Source organism: Protopterus annectens, chromosome 10.part0 (genome assembly GCF_019279795.1).
Source record: "Protopterus annectens isolate FY-2018-M chromosome 10.part0, PAN1.0, whole genome shotgun sequence".
NCBI lineage: Eukaryota > Metazoa > Chordata > Ceratodontiformes > Protopteridae > Protopterus > Protopterus annectens.
In genome coordinates this window covers 401,204,361-401,227,905 of record NC_056744.1, presented here as the reverse complement: position 1 = coordinate 401,227,905, position 23,545 = coordinate 401,204,361, and the positions used below count along the sequence as shown (strand labels likewise).

Genomic DNA, 23,545 nt, shown 5'->3' with positions numbered 1-23,545 from the left:
ACTAACATGCTACAAGGGGAAACAACAGGGGTGGGTTGCACAGCTAGGTTTGAAAAGGCCCTGGTGGTCATTAGCCTAGTAAGTACCTATGAACCTATAAGTTGCACAACTGTGGAGAAAAGAGAATACTCCTCACACACTGATCAGTGCTGATGCCTGTGCACAAATCTATACAAATGGAGGTACAAGGTAACAGCGTGCATTAGCAAGGAACTAATACTGAGAAACACTAATCTGCATTATAATTCCTACACTCCATACCACAGAAAGTCATTTTCTACAGCATTACATAGTTTTCAATCAAATGTGATTCTGTCATTTGGATAGTTTTTGATCAAATATGCCAACTTTTCTTTTTTTTTCTTCCAAAAATGTGCTTTAGATCAATTGAAATGTAACTATAAATTACTACTTGGAACAACATATAACTGGACTATTGTCATGTTTTCAATTAATTATCTTTCAGTTGCTATAAATGGCTTCATTTCGGACCTCAAGACTGACTGCTAAAAAGGTCCACAATGGCAAGAAACAGAATGCAAGTACTTGCAGATAAAACCATACAAAAAAATTCAAACATAATGCACGTTTATTGGTTGATTACTTTTTAACAAAAGCACTGATGAAGCAGCTGTAGCATCCTTACACTCCTCCTAAATTTGCATATGAAATGTTCATCTGTGTTGCTTGTTGGGAACAGAACTGGCTTGTGTATCTGGAAGGAAAGCAAACATCTGGGGGGGGGGGGGATCTTGCTGATCTTCTAGTGTGTGAGATATCAAGGCCAATATCAAAAGGCTACTCCTGCATGAGGCTACCAAGTCTTTCTGGATCTGGAAAAAAATGTTGGGGATGGGGGAGGGTTAAGTGGCAAGCATGTTAAGAAGTTTGCATATAGTAACATGTTCACCATTCTATCTTGTTGTTATACACTGTCCAGGAGTAAAAGACTGGGTGTAGGCTTTACAACATAACACTTCTTAAATTGCCAAAGCCAGATTAACAAGGGGCTGGGGTGTAATGACCAGCTAAAATGAGTCCAAATGAAGTGGGGTACTATGCACACATAAAAGGTGTGGGAGGTCACAAGAATATACCTGAATTAGAAAAATAAATAAATATTTAAAAAAATGAGAAGAACACATAGAGCAAATTAAACTTTATGACAACAACAGACAGTGTTAGAAAACAGAAATTACTTGCCATGAACATCCAGTTCATATGGTTTCTCAGCAGTACCAGCAATACTAGTTACACGGCAAGTATAGCGGCCAGCATCACTGACTCGGACATGAGGAATCCGAAGGAACTGTCCTCTGTCAATGTACAGTGCTTGTGGGTTAGAAATGATTGGGCTGCCATCCTTATACCAGGTAATAGCAGGCAAAGGAACCCCTCTCGCCTCACACTCCAAAGTTACAGCACTGCTCAGCAAAGCAGACATTGGTGTGCTGATATTGCTTCCTTTGATGCTTGGTGGTTCTGTAGGGAAAAAAAATAACAGCAATAAGAAATATGGAAATCTCTTCAAGTCAAGTAAAATTGTTGAGAAAAGAATATTGTAACAGGCCTTGGACAGATTCTTAGTTCATGTTACATTTTCTAAAGAACTACTTCCAATTTTCACCAAAATCATTTCATTCTACACTGGCTACCACATTCACAAACCATAGATTTGAGAATGTTTTACATCCAACTACTGAATCCATGGTTTCCATTAATATAGATTTCCAGATGCCACATACCACTATGCTTTTTAACTTTTGTTAAACAAAACTTGACTACTATGGTAAGAAACTGAAAGGACAAAAAATATTTAAAAAATGCTTTTGAATAGGCAGATTTTTCAAATTCCATGAAAGCTAGAAAAATGTACAGAATGTAGTAGAATTTGGTGGTAAGCAGTCTGTTGTAATTGCACCAATTATGGAAGGGGTATAATCTGCACTTTATGAAATGCAGCTGTCCCACACAACAGGGCATCATGAAAGGGACAAGATGTATGTTGGGTGTTGTTGCATTCAAAAGGAAGAACTAGCAGATCTGGCTGTTTATGCCTCTATCCAAAGTGTGAGGTCACCACTGATAAATGTATTTATACCTGTAAATTATTTTTGGAAGAGGAAGGAGAGTGGGTTTGTTGGAGTAGATAGACAAGGATAATTAAGATCCAGTGTTCTGATAAGTGCATACCTATCATATTTCAGACTATTCAGACAGTCCAATTCAATGAATGAGAGAGAATCCTCAAGCTAAACATCTTGGGTGACATCATGACAGAATACAACAGAGGATGATGGCCCCAAAGGAAGACCTTCATCTAGAGATTACATCCAGCTTATACTATTTTCTGAAAGTATGTAGTGAAGTCCTTATTGCTGCAGCACAAATGTTATCCACATTTAGCCACAGCTGAGTTTCTTGAAAAGGCAGATGAAGTGGCTTTGCATTGAAAGGGACAGTTCTTTTGGCTGAATCATAAGCAAAGGCAATATATTCTGATAGACATCTGGACATGGTAACTTTGGACACTTTCCGACCAACTTTGGCATTTGAAAAGATACAAATAGCTGGTCATGTTTTCTGTGCTGCTTTGTACACTGTAAATAAAATCTTAGTTGCCTAAGCACATTGAGACAATAAATGATGCATTTCCCTCCATTTGAATACTGAAGAAAAACACTGAGAGATAAATGGTCTCATTGATGTTTGGTTTTGAGGCTATTTTAAGCATAAAAGAAGATTTAGGTTGAAGAGAGACATCATCAATGTGAAAGACCAAGTAGCAGCAGAAAAGGGATTGCAATCTGGAAACTCTTTTTGCTGATGTAATAGACACTAGGAATAGAGTTTTGCAAGAAAGGTATTTCAGATTGGCTGAACTGTTTTGTTAGAAAAGGGGATGAGTCATCTTCTCCAAAACTAGGTTACCATCCAAAGGTGGAGCAGGATTCTTAATGGTGGGTTGAAGAAGGAAATTCCCCTTTAGGGAGGTATTAACACCTTCTGGGATGCCAAGGACTGAAGACAGAAACCTTAGTTGAAGTTGGATATATAGTTGGATATATCTATTAGGTACACTTTGATAGTAGAGAAGTTGGTGCCAACATCAAACAGGGAAGACAAAAACAGCAATATGCAAATTATGGGAGCTGAGAAGGGATCTAAACTCTGTTGGACTGCCCATTTTGAGAACTTTTCCTGTTTTCCAATTTCTGAGATGTGGTAAGGATTTTGACCACCCTCAGTGGGTACAAAGGGTTTCTGATTGGAGAAAGCACGTGGTTGGCAGCAGGGATTGAATGTCCTGGTAAGGCATGCTAGATGGGTTGGACAGGAGACCTGGAAGCATTTCTAGAAGTACAGGCTTCTTTGTGAAGTAAGGCCAAAGCAAGGGGAAACAGTTGTCAAGGCCAGAATAGGGCTGTGAGGATCACTGCTGCTCTGTACAGCTTGGCTTTCTGTAGGATACAAATGATAAGGGGAAGTAGTAGAAAGGTGTATAGAAGCCCTAGCAGCAACTGATAAAGTACAGCTTTCATTTGGGATCTGGCCTTGTAGAGGGATAAGGGCAATGAGGTCAATGCATTTGATATTGGATTGTAAAGTAAACAGGTGCCAGCAAGATGTTTCACACAATGGAATATCTGTGCTACAACTAGGTTGAGGGAACACGTGAGGCACCAGAATACATCTGCTGAGCAGCTGATCTGATAGGGAAGTGAATTACCAAGAGAAACTGTTGTGATGACATCGCTCATTCCACAACTCTCACGGCCACTCACCAAAGGGGGTAAGACCTGGTGCAACCTTGTTTGTTGATGAACCACACAACAGCTATGGGTAGTACAGAGTTATCAGATTTCTGTCACACTGCATGTAAGTACTGGAGTTGGTGATTGATAAGTGAATAAGCAGACTAGTAGAAAGTAAGATGGGAGATGAGCAGTTTAGATTCAAATCAGGAGGTAGCACAACTGACCACATGTTTGCAATGAAACAGACAGTAAGGAAGAAACTGGAGTTAAGGAAACAGTCTAACTAGGCATTTAGACTTGCGAAAGCAAATGACAAAGTCCAAAGAAAGCTAAATTGGGTATTCCTGTGATAATTTCAAATGCTGGAAATGCTAGTAGAATTAGTGCAGGCAGTGTACAAGGACTGAATGATAAAACTACAAACAGTGGTCGACTGACACAGAGATTCCAAGTTGGAGTGGGTGTGTATCAGGGCTCAGCTGTGATCTCACAGCTATTCATACTGCTGCTGAACTACAAACCAGGTGAAGGAGACAGATCAGCAAAGCTGCTGCATGCAAATGATGTGACATTACAGGCAGACTCTGAACAAGAACTTCAGCAAATGAAAGAGGACTAGAATGCAAGAAAAAGTAAGGCACTTGGGTTGAAACTGAGTAGAGATAAGAGCTGTCAAGCCAGCAAACAGAAGAAATCAGGAGTTGAAAATTGTATATACATATATTTATTGACATTTGTTTACTGGGAAAAGTCAGACTGGGCGCACGTGGCTGTTTTCAGTGGAGGTCCAAGGATAAAAGCTCCAAGGTAACAAATTTAATGCAATTGATACTTGCAGTAACAAGTTTCATAATTCAGATACGGTGTATACATAGCACAGTTGTCAGTATAATAACATTTGTATTGATATTCACAAACATTAATATACTGTATTGTATTGGGAATTTACAGATAGAAGGGTGGTGTATAAGACAGGTAGGAGTAATTTAAGAAATAAATTAGAATGAGGTATGAGAGGGGATAAGCAAGTTTATGTGTTAATAGAGAAGTAGCGATGGAATGGAAATTTGGTTGTGCTAAATTAGAAGTAGGTATAGTGGTTTATGTAGTACAATAAAGTGAGATATTAGAAGGGGATAAGCAGATTAAGTGATTTAATGCTTTAAAGGAAAGTATAAGAAAGGTAATTAAGGATGTTAGGCGAAGATGTCCCAAATGAGGAGCAGGGACAAAGTCAGGAGGCAGAGAGGAAGTCCTTCAGGAATGGTTTGAAAGGGTGAAGGTGAGAGATAGACTTGAATGGTACAGGAATTTAATTCCAGGTTCTAGCTACAACACTGGAACAGATACTGACCTCAGCAGCCCTTTTGTGGTTTGTAGATGGTAAGCATTTTATCAATCGAATGAAGGGGGTGGTTTGGTGGGTACAACCGGAGTATGGGGCTAATTGCTGGGCAGGTAAATGGGCTATAGACAATTTTGTAGATTAAGATGAGCTGGGTATAAGATAGGTGGTCAGGAAGTTCAAGCCAATTAAGAGGTTTTTTTTGTGCTAAACAGTGGGGGTCTGGTAAGTTTGATTTTTTTGCAAGCAAATCTGATAACTTTGTGGTAGCAATGCTCAGGATTAGAACCAAGTGAGGCTTGTAGGTGCTTGCTGCACACATTTGAGATATGCACACATTAAAATGCAAGATGGACAATATTTAAAACTGAGTTACAAGACTCCTATTAATACTTCAGACTATGCTAATATAAAGGATCTCCACTCAACTATGGCATTCAGAACTGAAAAGGCCTCATCCGAGGTCATACTCTAATGAAATTGTACTCCTTTTGGTGAAGCCTACCTCTTGTAGTAAAACATTTTCTTCAGAAGAAACTTCAATAATACTAATATGAGTTTATTGAGGATTATAAACAAGGCTTTAACCCACTGTTTGCAAATGTAAAGCTCTTGAGATGTCCAATGCTTCACAGCAAATGGTTGTATTATATTACGCATTAAATTAATAAGGTATAAAACCATTTGCACCCTTACATCTCTGTAGTCCTCATAACATACACTCTGAGACATATAAGACATATATAAGGCAACAGAAAATTTAGATTATTCTGAATTTCAAAATCTCTTCAGTCTTGGGTACTGCCACATAAAACTGATCGGGTTTCTAGAAGATATCTTGAAGTGAAAGCAACAATTTGACTGCCCATTACATAGGATGGATTTCTGTATGCACCTAAACTCTTGGATACAGCAGTATCTGACATTGTTTTACACACTTCTCTAATTTACTCTCATCTCTTCCAAACTGTCTTCCGATACTTCATTTGCATTAGCTCCTTTGAGTGTTACAACCTCACCATGTGTCACTAGACCATAACAACAATTAGCTATACTTTTCTCCTCTAGTATGTTATCTACATTTCCCCATGCAAGCATCACGTAACTGCTTCTGCCAACCATCTGGTTAGTACTAGTCCTGAAGTCTGACTTGATAAAACCAGAAACATTAATTTTTAGATTCACGGGTGAATATTAGGCTAAGTATCCTAACGAGTCATTTTAAGCCGAGCCAGTAACACAAGGGCAGAATAGACCTTGTAGCTTGTGTCTTTCAGATGAAATCTTAATCATTATGCTAATCTCTAGCAATGATTTTTGGGTTTTGAACCCACAGGCAATCAACTTCCATTTACACTGCTGTATTGCTTAACTGGCTGAGCTAATGGACAACACCATCCGTAACACTGATTAATATTACCTCACTAATTCTTCCAGGATCAAACATTCGTTATTCTGCACCCATGACAATACAAGAGGTCAACCCCAACAATGATATCCTCTTAACAGCTGCGCTAAACATTTATTCCAAACTGTGCTTTCCTAGATAGAGAAGGCCTTCAGCTACGCCTCAATAAAATGGTGCAGCAACAAATTCCTTAGTGGCTTGCTTAACTTAGCTGGCTTGCAACACAGCAGATGCTCTAATCTGATGGAAGCCTTCATTAACAGGTTAGTTTCCACTTCTACCCACTACAGCACATGTCCAAGAGTTGGTCATTGTGTATAATGGGCAATTATACAATAATGTACAAATGGTTGAAGTGTCAGTTCACAGAATGATGTCTCTCTCTCAATACTAAGACACATTTACCTATGAGAATATTATTTAATGAAGGTACAAGAGGTGGAGCTTTCTGTACAGAAGTTAAATGTGAATGCTGCTCTAAAAAAGATTTATTTTCAAACAGTTTTCACATAGATATTTTCTGCTGTGTGGACTTGCTAACCATGTACCCTTCTAATGTGAACTGCTAACAGCTTAACTAAAGCTGCTAGCTTAATAGCAATATAAAACACTTTTAATACATGCAGACGGAAACCACTCTAACCATGTAGGCAAAAATGCACTACGTGGAACTTTCTCAGGGATTGAGTCCATAAAAAAATCTAACATTTCCAATGCCATTTGAAACATTCCAGAAATTGCATACAAGTTCACCTTTGGATACAAGAACCTCACCAATGGATTCATTTGGATTTTTGCATGACTAGAAGAAATTTCTGGTTTAGGTTCCTCATTGTACCACATTTACTATTAATTATATACAATATTAAGTAACACGTAACACACAAATTACTTATTAAAATAGCTAGATACTTTATTTGATCTCGGGTCCAGAACAATTGAATTTTATTTTAATCTAAGCAAAGTAGCATTAATTATTTAGAGAAACCATTTCTGACTTTCTCATATTAACTTTGTCGTTGTCAACCTGGTCAAATCTTTCTCCGATTTCTAGACTATTGGTAAGGCACTCAACTGGATTTTGAAAACATAGCAATATGCCATATTAAAATATATGTATTGAAACCTTGGCCAGTAACAGAATTTCTGCTCCCAGAACTGCACTGAAACTCTTTATCAATGATTTTAGGTAGAGGTTAAGTAGTGTGGGGAATAAACAGCATAACTGCTTCCATTTCTGTGTGATACTGAAGCAAAGGAAAAACCATTAACCACAAATCCAAATGGCTATGATACAAAAGTAAACAGAAACCCATTAACCACAGAGACTGATGACCAAACCTTGTACAGCTGTTGCACTGCTGCAATGAAAGCAGCTGGAAACCATATCTTCTCCATGGCCAAGAAAAGAAGAAAGAGGGTAATACTGCTAAATACCATTGCTATATCCAGAAAAAAAACTTAAAAGCCAGTTGAACCCTTAGATCTTCTGCTGCTATTGTAACTGTATAATACCCATCTTCCAGTTATAAAACCAATTTGTTCATTTGATACCTGATGAAGCAGTGCCTTCCTGAAATGGTCTGTCTAGATTTTGACTAGCTCAACAGTAAGTGCAATGCCTTCATATAGCTGTTTCAAACTGCAACATGTTTTTCTTTACTCACATATAAGGCAAGGGCAAATAGCCTGTCTCTAACTGGAGCTCTGAATTTAACACTGAGATTCCCCTATGCAATCTGTGCTTCCAGAACTACTCTCTGCTCATCCTCCAACAGATCCATTTAACAACTCTCCAAACAGGCTTCCATTCAGTCCTCAAGGAATGGGTTTCCCAAAGGTTTTATAAGTTCTCACAGTAATTGACAAAAATAGCTGTTATTACCTTTCTGGGTCCGCTGCATTTTCCTACTGCATACCAAATGGAATATAATTATCTTCCCTTCTCATTCTTTAAGAAATTGAACCAGCAACTGACAAAGATTGTCACACTCTTACATACATACTCCTGATCTGCATTACTTGTACCCAGCATTCCATCTCTTTATGCCATGGTTCTTTCAAATAAGTTATGTACCCTCAGCCAGCAGTAAGACTGTTTGCTATGTGTAAGATGACAGCTGGCTCCAGACACTCTCCCATTATCACATTCATATCTTTCTTACTTTTATGTAGTGCATGTACCCAACCAAGATACAGCATTTTTCTTCTTCTGGGATTGTCACCTACACAACCATCATGGTTTTCTGCTTGGGGTCCATAACCCTTCCTCAACTACCTAATGGCTGCGCTGTTACTCCAGGAAAGCAGAGACTGCAGTGGTGAGCTTATAGGATTCTTACATGAGTCATTCTGAAAAAATGCAAGGTGTTTCTTGGCAACCCCAGAATGTGACATAACATAACTGCTCTTGATGCATTCTTCCTGCTTCCAGAACAAATACGTGTGGTGAACTGGGCAGCATCCTTCTCCCCATGGGTGGGATAGTCGACATAAGCTGTATATTCCAATCCGCCCTATCTAGCTACTCCAAGACGTAGGTTGTTAATAAACTGAGTGTTATCTAAGTTGCAGGCAAGGCTATATCACCCTGCACCACACAGCAGGCTTTATTTTCACTATGGACACTACTATAAGCACAGAGTACGGTTGGCCTAGGCCCTGTTACTACTGTCACATGACCCTGCATTACCAACTGACTCTCAAAAAATAAACAGTCCTGGTATAATTTTTGTGAGTTGCCGCACAGGATTTCAAGCAGGCATGAAACAGTACAAAAGTCCTTCATGCATTCTCTGAGCAAATGCCCATTACTGTGCAATGAATTCCAATCACCTCCAACAACAGCAAGAAAACTACGTAGTGGTAATAATTATCTCAAGTGAAGCAAACCATACAGGTAGTAGAGCACTAACTCTCCCAAATGTAAAAGCATCTCCTCTTCAGGAATTCCTTAGGAAGACAGGCTAACAGTCTGTATCCTTATAGTCAAGTTCATGTTGTATGTAAAGCTTTCGTCAGGTAACAATCACAATGTGCACAATACTGGTGGAGCCCACAACACTACAAATCCTACCATTCCACTTCTCCTTGTCAATTAATCTTCCTCACTAAGGAAACAAGCATCTCCTTAAAAAATTAAATTATAAATGCAAGATTAAGTTACGTCTTCATTATTAAGTTTCTTTTGTGTTTCCTGTGTACACCTTTCACATGTCATGTTCAAACTTCTAAAGCATTAGAAACTGATAACATACCAATAAGTGTACTTATCTTACATATTAACAATCATAAAACATTCTTAGTAACATTATTTTGCAAATTCCCTAAATTTATTGTAATGCTAAGTAAAAACAAAATGCCATGAAATACAGCCATAAAAAATCAGCATCATGCCTTTGACTGGTTTCCCCCTGCCTCTTGCAATAAAAAATCTTCTCATCCTACATCCTACTCTTGCAACTGGCTAATGCTCTTCATCAATTGCCAATAATATCATGAACCTTAAACTATCCCTCTCTTTTCTAACCCCTACCTACTGGCACTCTGCAGCTATACCTATCGTTAAGCCTTCCAGCTAAACCTCCATTTCTCTAGCAGTTAGTATGATCTATCAGCAACAGTGTAAAGGCTGTCTGCACTGCAGTCTTACTGTTGCTCAAATCTCTGCTATGCTTTAATTCTGCTCCCATCCTATGTAGGTCTTCCATCAACCCTTCTAAGTACTCTGTAACTCCTCCTTGGTCCTACTGCCCAGGAACACTAACTGCATCTCCTCTTAACTGTCTTAATTTAGGACACAAAAGGCCCCTGCAAGAATACTTAGAAGAATAGCTACAGTAATGCATGTCATAATCTAGCCATAACCCAGTGAAATTCATATTTCCAGGTGTTTTAGCTATCAATAAAAAAGTTGTAGAAATTATTCTAGCTATCTAACTGCACATCTTTTACCCCTAGATCAATTGTAGTTTTTCCATTACCTTATTCAATTTGTGGGACTTCTACAACACAAGAATGTTCTCATCATTACCTCACTTCCATAAAGTTACCTGGTCTTCAAGTGCCTTTAGCTGTAGCAGGAATAGGTTTTGTATTACAGAAAGTACAGTTGTGTAAAATCTTACCATAACAGTAGACATCCTTCTCTTCACTGTTGCAGTATTCTTCACAGTAGGAATCTCCTGCCAAGGACAGCCCAATGTGGGGCCAGTATACCAAAGCCTTTAGATCTTGTATGTGCATGCTGTATGTCACATGTATGCTCCCCATACAGGAAGTACGGTATAAAGGTGACGTAAGGGCGCAGTTACCCAGAACTGAATTGGCCCAGAAGAGAGCAGTCTCCATACGTCAAAAAGGGATATGCACATCCAGAAGGAGAAAATGCTGATGGAAAAGGGAGACCCTCAGCCAGCAGACCAAAAAAAAAAAATCTAAAAGAAAAAAGGGGACTGGCGTGAGGGAGTGAATACTGCAATGGTGAAAAGAAAACAACTACTGTTACAGTAAATATGATGATATGTGCTAGTGTCAGCATAGTCAAATGGAGTTCTGTAAATAATGATATGTCCTTTCAATATCAAACTGATTTATACAAGATGCTTGTGTTACAAATACATTAGAACTGTATGGCATTTGAATATCAAATCAATTTGTAAAGATCAAAAACAAACAATTCACCTCACACGGGGTGAAACTGGCACAAAAATAACACACTAAACAAAAAATAAATAAATAAACAAGAAAATAACTGCACAGTAGTGGAGCAGAGTTCAATGCTTTAATGGTGACTGAGCGCTTTCACCTCTCAATCTTAGGCTTCATCAGAGTCACAGAAAAACTCTGATGAAGCCTAAGATTGAGAGGTGAAAGCGCTCAGTCACAATTAAAGCACTTTACTTCGCTCCACTACTGTGCGGTTATTTCCTTGTTTATTTTTTTGTTTAGTGTGTGATTTGTACAGATGCTTATGTTACAAATGTATTAGAACTGTATGGCATTTGAAAATCAAAATGTCTTTGTAAAGTTGCTAGTGTTAAAAAATGTATCAACAGTGGGTTCTGCTGGACAGAGAAGGAATATACATGTGAGACTATATGCATAAATGTTAGCAAAGGACACTGGAAGAGAAGGGGTTAAGCAGCTAGCTTACTTCTTACTTTAAGAAAAATACTGTTAACTGGACAACCTGTTGGGCCATAGAATTGTTCATCTCATAGATCTGAATAGAACCGGAGAAGGCATGTCTGGAAAAAGCCTTTGTTCATTAGCTCAGCAAAAAGAGGGGAATCCCCAGGCACTGCCATAAACATTAGCGAAACCTTAGATATGCATCTTATCACATCTATGCTAACATCCTGTCTCAAGCTTCAAAGGGGAATAGTGTGAGAACCTAGAGTCATCTGACCAGATGAGGTCATTCTGCCAGCCATCTTGGAAATTTTAGATATTATAAAGAGAAACCTCTCAATATGGAGTATTCTGTCTTGGGCTTGACAACAAGAAGGACCATTCACCACATCATCTGCCTTGCTCTATTAAGTAAGTAGGGAATAGTAATTCTCCTAGATTCAGTCAGGAAAATATAGTGAAGATTAATTTAGATATTGTTTTTCCTTTAATTGTCTGAGTTTGTCCATCAATGTTATTTTCAATATTTTCTGTGAGTTGAACTCTGTGGTTTACTGTAAATATATATTCAGTATTTTCATGTTCTTTTATTATTTATTATTAAAAACATTTAAAACTTTTATTGTGGGTGGTCCTTTTAGGACGTATTTAACCTTTGAGAGTGCTTGTATTTATATGGTGACACTGTGTGGGACACTCCTGAAGGCCTAGCTGTCTTGGTCAACTACTACCATTTATATTAGTATTAATATTACACAGTATAATTGGGTGCCATTTATTAAGGGCCTTAGAATAGATGATTGTGGAGTGTCTGGTGGCAGTGATCACTACCTTATACTCTGGGCAGAAGGGGGCATAGCAGGTAAATCTGTGCTAGCCTTTTCCAGGTGTGTGTGTGTGTGTGTATGTGTGTGTGTGTGTGTGTGTGTGTGTGTGTGTGAAAATTCAAATCTCACAGTGTGTGGGTGTGCGTGTATGTGTATGTGTGTGTGTCAGTTACTTGGAGCCGGGACACAAAGCACTGGTTTCACAGAGAGGGAGTTGGAGGACTTGGCTTGGACCCTAAGTTGAGGGCTAAACCCTGTAGCTGTGGTAGTGGGAGCCTTATTTGGTTCCCGGAGAGAGACAGATATAAAGAAATCCAGACCCTGGGCTGACTGTGTTCCCTGTGTGCTCTTAAGGGAAAATGTATTTGGTGCAGAGAGCAGCATCTGGAAATTTTGTGTGTATCTATTTCTCTGAAAGTGAACGTTCCTCACAGGTGTCAGTGGTGAGGATTGAGGCTCCTTGATTACTGACCCAGACAGGAGTCATCACAGTAAGATTTTACACAGTCCATCTATATCACTGTTGGAGTATTCATCACAGTAGGGAGAGTACAAAAACCGAAGAAAATGAATGGGAGGTGGAAGGCTGGGAAGAACCCTCAACAAACCCATGCAGAATGGCTCAAGCAAAACCTACTCGGGCCCTAGAAACCACATTGAATTTATAATGCTTAGTAAAGGTATGCATTGAAGACCAAGTAGCAGCTTCAGTGATGGAAATGGTGTCCAACCCCTTGAAGAAAGCACTAGAAGAGGCAACAGCCCTAGTGGAGTGAGCTCTAACGGAAGTAGACAGACATTTGCCATAAAAAGAGTAACAAAAAGAAATGGCCTTAAATATCTAGGAGGAGATGGTTTGCTTAGAAACAGCCAAATCCAATGTCTTGCGATGAAAAGAAACAGAAAGCTAGTCAGATTTACAAATGGTCTTAGTTTTATCCAAATAATACCTGAGCTGTCCTTGCAAATCCAAGGTACATATGACCCTTTCATTAGCAGACTGAGGAAAAGGAAAAAAGGAAGGGAGTTGAAATGTCTAATTCAAAGACAACTCATTAAACACCTTGGGCATAAAAAACAGATTAGTATGAAGGGACACCCTGCCTTTGTGAAAAGCCAAAAAGGAGAGATGGCCATAAAGGACTAAAGCTCAGTTACCCTCAGAGCAGAAGTAAGAGCAAGTAATGAGACAGTCTTCCATGTAGAATGTTGCAGAGAAGCTGAACCTGCAGGCTTAAAAAGAACCTAGGTCAATTTTTCTAAAACAAAATTAAGGTCCCAAGGAAGAGGAATAGGCTTTCTTAGAGGCCTAAGAGGCAGGACACCTTTAAGAAACTGTTTCACCTCACAGTGAGAACCCAAAGGAGGATTTAAGAGCAAACAGGCAGAAATGTATTTATTGTATTTAACATTTATTTACCGGGATAGTCCAACTGGGTGAAAAGCACATTTTCAGTGAAGGCCTGGGGAGAAAAGCTCCAGAAACAATTATACAATGTTTAGAGAAAAGAGAAACAATTATACAATGTTTAGAGAAAAACATAAGTTAGATACAGAATAAGAATTAAATATATATTTCAAAAAGTACGTTGGGTAGCATAGAGTAAATGTTTGAAGTAAAAATAGGATGCACTGATTAAATTATATTACAATGATTAGAAAATAAAGTAAATCTTGATTAGGGCAAATATGTACACTACAAAATTTATGAAATGTAAAGGTTATGTACAATATGGACAAAGGGAAATAGAATGTAATTACAGTAAGTAGTGAGAAGTGGAAATAAGACTGGAGAGAAGAGTACAAGGGAGGGGGATTGAGGAAAGAAGGAGGGGATTGAGGGTAGAAGGGAGGAGTAGAGAGTACAGAGGAGGGTAGAGAAAGAAGGAAGAATAGGAGAGAGGTTAAGCAGGGGTGAAAAGTAAGGCAAGTACATGAGAAGAACTTGGAGGAAGTTTTGCTGCAGAAGAGGAGGCAGAGGAAAATAATAAGTGGGTTGGATGTAGTGGACATAGATTGCTAATTTAGGTATAAAGAGGTTTAACTAGGTCCAGTACATTGGCATAGCCAGTTGTTGCTGAGGAAGACTCTTCGTTGGTTTCTGAAGTGGATTGCGTCAGTAATAGTTACTATGCTCTCAGGGGTATAATTTCATGTTTTGGAGCTATAGCTAGAGAAAAGGGTGTCCCCAGGTTTTTTAATGGATTTGGAGACTTGTAGTAAGTGTAAGGTAAAAGCATTCTTTGAAGAGAAGGGATTTTTTCAGGTTGATGTACCAGCTTGTGTGTGAGGGTGAGCTGTGTGTAAGTTAAATAATGGGGTAGTTCAAGCCAGTTTAGTTGATGTAGTGCAGAGCAATGGTAAGGCCTGTATGGGGAGTTAGTGGCAAATTCGGTGATTTTATTATAGCAGGTTTCAAGCTTGGTTAGGTTAGTTTTACCAATGTTAGTGAAGACAGGAGAGGTACACATTAGGGTGGAGAGGAGATGAGCTCTGGCTCTTGCTTGTCTTGAGTTGTTAGTCAGGAAAGGCTTGAGTCTATCTAATGAGCCAAGTTTCATATTTGTCTTCTTGATGGACTGGGATACGTGGGTGTCAAAATTTAAATTATTGATGATTAGAACGCTTAATAATTTAACTTGAGTTATGGATGTTATTACGGTGTTGTTTGAGGAATTGATTTGGAAAGGGGTAGGGGGATCTCGTGGTCTGCTGAGATATAAAGAGTATCAGCTTAGTTTTGGAAGTGTTCAGAATCAGCTGTCAGTCAGATAGCCATACTTTGAAAGACAGGACAGACTGCTGTGTAATGGTGAGAAGATGATTTAGGGAAGTGGCAGCATAGATGTGAGTAGAGTCATCTGTGTATTGAATGACAGAGGCTAGGGGTGTAGATGTATGGAGTTGGTTCATAAAGATAGTGAAAAGGAGAGGACATATGATTAAGCCTTCTGGAACCCCCATGTCAACAGGTAGTTGGGTTGAGAGTTCTTGGTGCCATTTGACAACTTGCTGTCAGCCGGATAAGTAAATATGGAACCATGCTATAGAGGAGTGGCTGAGGTTTAAGGAGGAAAGTTCATCAAGAACTTTCTGATGGGAAACAGTATTAAAACCTTTGGATAGATCCAGAAAGATGGAGGATACAAGCTTCCCATTATTTCTATGTTGATTTATGGTGTTACTGAACCTTAGAATGGCAGTTGTGGTGCTGTGATTTGGGTGGAAGCCATGCTGGATGTTAGAAAGGAGGCTTTTAGATAATAGGTACTTTAAAAATTGTGTGAGGATACATTTTTCTAATATTTTGGAAAGGGGTGGTATGATAGCATTGAGTCTGTAGTTAGAGAAATCGTTAGAGTTGTCACCTTTGTGCAGAGGGATGATATAAGAGATTTTCCACCTTGGGGGAATACAGTGTTCTGAGATAGAGCAGTTGGTCAGAATACTGATGGGATAGGCGATAGCAGTTTTTGCTATTATTAGGAATTCTGTATGGAGGTTGTCTGTGGCCATGGTGGTAGGTTTGAGTGTGGATAGAAGTTTTTTTTTATAGTGTCAGTTTAATTATAGTGTTAGTCTGAATGGGATTTATGGAGAAGGAATCTCTGCTATCATTGGAATTATTTGGGATGCATGGAGGTGTAGTAAGGTTAGACGTGGAAAGTGAGTGAACTGAACTTGTAAAGAAAGTGTTGAAGTGTGTTGCAATGCTGTCACTATTGTCTGAGGAGGATGGGGTAGAGGTTGATGAGGGTCTGGGGTGAAGACATTTGATTATAGCAGCATAGAATTTCTTGGAATTATTGTTGTGCATTTGCTGAAATTTAAAGTGGTAGGTTTTTTGTCTAGTCTGACTTGGGACTTAGCTTTGTTACGAAGGTACCTGTATAGGTCTAGGTTTCTTTGATTCTTGGTGGGGTGCCAGGTTGCCCAGGCTTTGTCTCATGTTTGAGAAGATCTCTTGTATCTTTTGTTAACCAGGAAGCATAGTTAGATTTTACTGTTGTAGTTTTTCAAGGAGCTAGTCTGTTTAGTATATTTAGGAAGGTGGAGTTGAATTATTGTATGGTGGTGTCCAGAAGAAGAGCCTTAAGTGGAGACCAATCACAGAGTTGTAATAGTGAAATAAAAATCTGAGTGTTGAAGTTCTTTTTGTTGCAAGTTTGACAGAAAAAAGTTTGTCTGGGGGATGATAAGATGAAGTCTAAGTAAATAGGTAGGGAGATGGTCACTAAGACTATTGGTGAGGCAACCTGATTGCAAGGCTAATGAAGGCTTGTTGGTAAGGATCCAGTCTAAGTTTGATTGTTTTTGGTGGCTTTGTTGGTTCTTGTTGTGGATTGGATTACCTGTGAAATAATATGTAGGTTGATGAAATTAGTGGGAATATCAGAGTTATAAGAGTTCCAATTGGTGCTGAGGTCACCCATTATGATGTTTTTTGTGAGAAAATTAAAGATATCCAGTGAAGTATTTCCTCAATTGTGTTAGGGCTATTGCTGGGAGGAATATAAGTGGCAATTATTGTTATATTTTTATTTCTGTTTATTTTTAGTTTGGTAAACAGTATTTCAGCATTACTGAAATCTGGAGTGCTTGGTTCTATAAGTTCTAGTTGTAAATTTTATTTATGCATTATGGCTCCACCACTGTCGTGTTTGTTTTTTCTGTCACATCTGTGTATGTTATAGCCTGGAGGTAGAATTTCATTGTTCTTAATTGCAGGTTTTAGCCAGGTTTTAAGTACGGTATTACCTGGGGAGTATAGGGATAGGCACATGTGAAGACCATGGACTTTATTCACTATTACTGAAACAGTTGACAAATGGGCCTTTATACAGAAGAATAGGCCAGGCCAGACTGGAGCATCTCACACAAATAGGAGAGAACCAGAGGGACCCACACTGAAAAAGGATCCTGGTTATGTGCATGGCACCAGACAGAAAATCTGTTCTATTTAGACATACAAGAATCTCTAGTTGCAGGCTTTCTTGCCTCCTGTAAAACCCGAGCACATCCTCAAAAAAGAGGTGCCTAAATGGGGATCAAAACTCTATCATCCAAAGTGTCAGTTGAAGAGTAGACAAGTGAGTATGTATAAGTACCCCTTGTCCTGTGTGAGGAGGTCCAATCGATGAGGTAACTTGTGATGATTGCCCCTGGCCAGATCCATTGAGAGGGGAACCAGTGCGCTGTCATGGCCAAAAAGAAGTAACTAACAAGATATTTGGGGAGTCCAGCTGAATCTTCTGCAAGACTCTTGGAAGTAGGAGAAGGGGAGGGAAGGCATAGAGAAACATCCTCTTCCAAGGAAAATAAAGGGTGTCTGTCTTCAATGCCACATGGCATGGCACTCTGAAAAAGAAAACAGGGAGCTAGGTGCCTGTTCAGAGTGGAGGAAAAAATATATGCTTGAGGAATACTCCATCAATGGACTACGTCCAGAAACACATTTCTGTGAAGCATCCATTCATAAGCATATGTTTTGTACCTGCTCAAGACATATCCCACTACATTGTGCTCTGAGAGCATATACACTGCTTGAAGAGTTAACTGAAAACTGAGAGCCAGATCCCAGGCCTGAAGAGGCAACCTGCAGAAAAGGTAAGACTTTGTTCCCCCTGCTTGTTGACATACCACATCACTGTGATGCTGTCAGTGTAAACCTTCACAGGGTCTGCAGAGAGCATGGAGTGAAAAGCCTTAAGGGCCAGAATCAGAGCACTCATCTCTTTGATTTTGATATGGTCTGACTTCTGATGATGGGGGGGGGGGGGGCAAAGCTCATGAACTTTCAGAAACCACAGGAAGTCCCCCCCATGTCTGAATCTCTGGTGAATAGTTTTTGAGAAGGAACCAGAAGCTAAAAGGGCAGGTATGGATTGAAGGAAAGTTGCTGAATCCTCCACTCGATTTCCCACTTCAGACAAGGAAGAAAAGGCACACTGAAATCCAGAGGGTAGCAATGCTGAAGTCAAACTGACTTGAGATAACATGGAAGGTTCCACATGTGCAGTCTGGCAAGGTGGAGCATTGTAATAGAAGAGGCCATGAATCTCAGGGCTTAAAGAAACTCTCTGGCTGGAATAGCAGGCAAAAGAAGAAGAGACTTAAAGAAAGCTGTCAAGGACCAAACATTTGGAGGTAGAAGAGAGGCCAACATTAGCAGTCTGAATCCTGCAACCCAGATACACATGATCCTGAGATGGAGTCAGGACAGACATTTGAATGTTGATAGTGAACCCCAGAGTTTGGAGTAGAGATATGGTGAACTCCAGATCCTCTAACAAGCAACTGGGAAAAAGAACCTGAAGCAACAGGTTGTCTACATAATGAAAAACCTGAATGCCTTGGAGCCTGAAAAAGGCAATCACAGGAACTAGGCATTTTGTGAATACCTTTGGGGCAGTACAGACGTCAAAAGGCAAAACACAGGACTGAAAATGACAGGAAGAAACAGAGAAACTTAAAAACTTCCAGAAAAGAGACTGAAGTAGAATATGAAGGTAAGCATCCTTCAGATCTAAGAACACCAGAAAAGCCTGTGGTAGTACAAGAGGAAAAAGGGTTTGAAGAGATAAGGTTACAGTTCATGCCGGAAACTGGGGACATCAGTCCTTCATAATGAATTGTGCACAGACAGCACTGTACTTTGGGCATGTGGCAAGAGAAGAGGTAGGGCATAAAAATAATGCCCTTTGACCGTGGCAGTATGGTGCCATTCTGGCTCACCATGAAGTCCTCTGTATACACTCTCAGGATACTTACACACAAGACTTCACCATTTAAAGTTCCCAGGCTGTGAAGCATAAGTTAAACAGGTGCCAGGGAAGTCAGAATGGAAGATCAAGGAGGGGTCTTGGGCACAGCTGATAGCAGACAGTTGTGGGGAAAAATATGAAAAAGAAAAAAATGAATGAATAAGACCTCAGCTGCATTACAGACATAAAATGTTAATATAATTATTACCATCTCAGGCTTAAAGGTATTTATTCTCATAGAGCTCACTCATTTATTGTTTGTAAAGATTTTCAAAATAACCCTAAAAAAATTAAACATAATATTTTCTATCTAACCTAAAGAATAATGTGTTGCTCTACCCCCTGTCAGTAATATGTTCCACATTCATCACATTCATGCCTACAGTTTATGTAAAAACTGCATCTTCTACAAAATGGAGTTCAATACATAATCCTGATCTAGCTGTTATGACAGAGACATCATTTTGGCCAAATATGTTTGATTCAGAAATCTTCCCTTTAGGTTATAACCTCCTTGGACAGCACAAATGTCAAATTTCCAACAAACCTTATCTAATGTGGGTCAACAAACCATATCTAACTACAAAATGGACTTTTCACTGTGGCAGTACCTGACTAATGATTGTTTTTTAAATATATCTCTTCTCCTGACATAATGGCTCATTCTGCTGTTGAAGATCATCATTTTATAATTACATTTCTCTCTGTTTCATCTTCCTCCCCCAGATCCCCATACAAGTACTTCTTACTCGTACGTCTGCGTAGTTCTACAATAATCCTGTCTTATCTGCTTCTTCTACTTCCGTGTCTGTTCTTATTTCTTCTTTCTCATTTATTCTCTGGGAACGTCAGGATAGCTCAACTTCCATTTTGCCAATTGGCAGCAGCATGAGAGAGATTTTGCTGAAGGGCGCTTTCAGCAAACAGTAAATGTTGCCCTTTCCCCACTGTTGTGCGATCTTGGAGTTGGTGTATATAAGTTGGGGGGGTTGACTATGCAAAAAAAGCTTTCATTGTTGTTCACTGAAAATGGCTTTCACTGAATATTTTTTGTACTATTGTCTATCGTGAAATTCATGTGATAATCACGAATCATCTTCTTCTTACCCACCTCACACTTGTTGCTCTTTGACCTCTTCCTGTCTCTGTCTTTTAATCCCCACACTGTCCCTTATCTTATTCATGACCCATCTTGCTCTCCCTTCTTCTCAGTTCTTAAATGTATTCTTATGCACTATCTCTGCTATACTCTATTAGTTTGCACCTTATAGGTTCATAGGATGATACTAGGCTATTGACCCGGGGCCCTTATAAGCCTAGCCAGGAATTTCGCCCATGTTCCCTCAAAGTCAGCACCTGTTTCCCCTGTCCAGCAGGGACACAGGTGGGATCCCAGGTATATTTTCTGTTTCCCATCCAGTCCAGGTTCCTCTTAAAGAGGGCTACAGAGATCCTCTGCTTGACATGGAGAGGGAGTCTATTCCACAGACAGAGGAATCTTTGGGACACAAGTCTATCCCGCCAACAAGTTCTATTAATGTCACAGACCAGGTTAAGGCCTTGTGTGCGAGTTGCGCGAGTGGAGTTTGTCTTATGGATATGCAGCAACTCCATCAAGGCTGGGTCTGAAATGGCCTTGTATGCCAGACACAGGTCACCTCTGAGCAGTCTGTATGAGACTAAGCAGAGGGACAGGGCTTTTAGCCTATCTGTATAGGATAGGTGTTTGAGACCCTGGACATTCCTGGTCAGGAACCTCTGTGGTCTCTCCAACTGTTGCATGTGCTTGGCAAGGTACATGCCGAAGGGGGCACTGTACTTGATAATGGGTCTGATAAGGGAGGAGTACAGGGATGTTATGACTGCCTTGTTCCTGGATGAAATACCCTTATTAATAAGGTGGGCCATGTAGAAACCCTTCCGTACAACGGAGGCAACGTGGTGGTCAAAAATCAGGTTACTATCAAACTGGGTGCCTAAGTTCCACACGACTGATTGCATGCTTGGTAAGTTGTTATTAATGTGATAATTAGTGGGGATGACATTTTCCCCAAAGGGAATAATGATGCATTTCTTGGCATTCTGTTTAAGGCCATGCTTCTGGCACCAGTCATTAGTTTGGGTAAGACCCTCTTGGAGGAGGTTCACATCACTAGGGGAATTTAAGACAGTGCCCAGCTTGCAGTCATCTGCAAACTTGGTCAGCCACAGACCACTGGTTTTGGCTTCCACCTCAGAAAAGTATATCTCAAACAGTAGAGGCCCCAAAACAGATCCTTGGGGTACACCACTCATTACGGTTCTACTACTAGAGGTGGTTTCCCCTACTTTGACTGAGTGGGTTCTATCTCTGAGCCAGTTTGCTACCCATCTGGTAACATACAGGCTGATGTCTAACTGGAAGAGTTTATCTATTATTCCCAAGTGGGGAATAATGTCAAAGGCTTTGGCTAGGTCAAGATAGGCTGTGTGCACAGTCTTCCTCTCGTCCATGGCTTTAGTGACTGTTTCAAAGAAGTCAACCATTTAATTTAAAAAGATGAATTTTGTTGCAGACTTTTCTTTTGTGGCTAAGTCACACATTCGTTAAAAATCTGTCATTCACTGCTATAGTGTCATTATTACTACACTGGATTGTTTACATCGCTAAATAATCAAGATGTAATTTTTACTCAAGCTAAATTCATAGCTCTTTTGTTATTTTCCTTTTCCCCCTCTTACACAATACAGTGGTGCAACGGTCCAGCAGTTAATGTTGTCGCCTCACAGCAAGAGGTTCTCCGGTTTGATTCTCAGCTGGGGTGCCTTCTGTGCAGAGTCTGCATGTCCTCCTTGTATTCGCATGGGTTTCCTCCAGGGACTCCGGTTTCCTTACACATTTCAAAGACATGCATCTGGAGTGTTTCTCTCTGGGCCTCCACTGAAAATAGGCTCTATTCTAGTTGGACTTTCCCAGTCAACAAATGTTAAATAAAAATAAAATATATATTTGTGTTGGATATGACTTGCCACTGTGTTTAACTCTTTGTAAATTGTCTTTTTGTTCACTCAATATTTCAATACATTCTCTTTTGTCTGACCATTTCTATCATTGGATGTGTGTCTAGAATTAATCCACTGTGCAATCATCTTCCATAACAATTCCTAAAAAGAGACACAAAGTCATAAAATACCAGGATTTGCAGGCAAAAATGAGGGTAATGTTGAAGAAGGATACCCACACAATTCCAGTAGTAGTGGAGAAATGGGTCTCATAAAAAAGAATTTACAATCATATTTAGATATGCTACCTAACTCCAGATGAAATGCAGGAGTAAATTCTGGGCATATTGAGGGTGCTGTGAAGAGCACTTCTGGCTAACTTCAAAGACTGAAACAATATTAATTTCATGAACATTAATCATACTTTGGCTTAGGAATGGGGTCCATTCCCATCATGGTATTAGAAACCCAAAAGAATTGGAGAAATTAAACTTTAATTGCATAATATATAGTTAAGACAGGAATACACTTCAACAACAACACTACTAAACATTTAATTTTCTAACCATTCAAGTTTAAATGTTTATGCTGCAAACAAAACTGAATTGTAGAAGTCAGTCACTGTTGAGCTCTAGTAATAAAACTCCTAGTGAGTTTCCTGTTAAAATATTTTGGACAGACTCTTACCATAGACAGAAACTGTGAATTGCTTGGATTGCTTTCCTGCACTGTTGACAGCAGTACACTGATACAGCCCTCGGTCACCAAGATGGGCATTCTTTATATGAAGACTTTGACCTTTATCCAGGACTTCCATATTAAAGTCACTAGGTATAGGATATCTAAAAGTAGAGAGAAAGCATTACAATTAACCACATTTTATAAACAAGGGAATGTGTGCAGCTTCAGGATTCTACAGTGATAATTCCCACATGAAAGGAGTCTGTCAGATCCTTCCTTATTAGAGTTCTTTACTCTGATAAGAGACTAGAGAAAGGCAAGAAGTGAGGAGCAACAATGTCAAACAGTACTTTCCAGAACTGTGATTTGCTGATGGAATGGTGTTTCTTTCTCAAGATTAGAAGATCAGCTGTTCACATTTCACAGCTGATCTCACATTTGTTAACATAATCAGTAGATTCCTGGAATATGCCATAAACCATCCTACTTCTGCACACGTGCCTACTGTAGACTGCAAGGTATTCAAGTTTTCCATATTTATTTAAATAAATTGCTTATCTTTGCAGAGCCATTTTCAAAGTGTGAGGAACCTCTCCGATAGGCAAGAGATCTCCTACATAGGCTGGGATTCTAAAAGAACTTACAGA

General features: G+C 39.4%; 1 protein-coding gene across 1 annotated transcript in view; it reads right to left on the bottom strand.

Annotated features, from left to right (window-relative positions):
- The window catches only part of HMCN1 (hemicentin 1), a 5,606,893-nt gene that overhangs the window by 2,808,763 nt on the left and 2,774,585 nt on the right, over nucleotides 1-23,545 (bottom strand). Inside the window, exons 30-31 of the mRNA XM_044085314.1 lie at nucleotides 22,905-23,059; nucleotides 1,204-1,482 (exon numbers count right to left, since the gene is read on the bottom strand). Of these exons, the coding sequence (XP_043941249.1) occupies nucleotides 1,204-1,482; nucleotides 22,905-23,059 (434 nt within the window). The remainder of the gene's footprint in view (nucleotides 1-1,203; nucleotides 1,483-22,904; nucleotides 23,060-23,545) is intronic.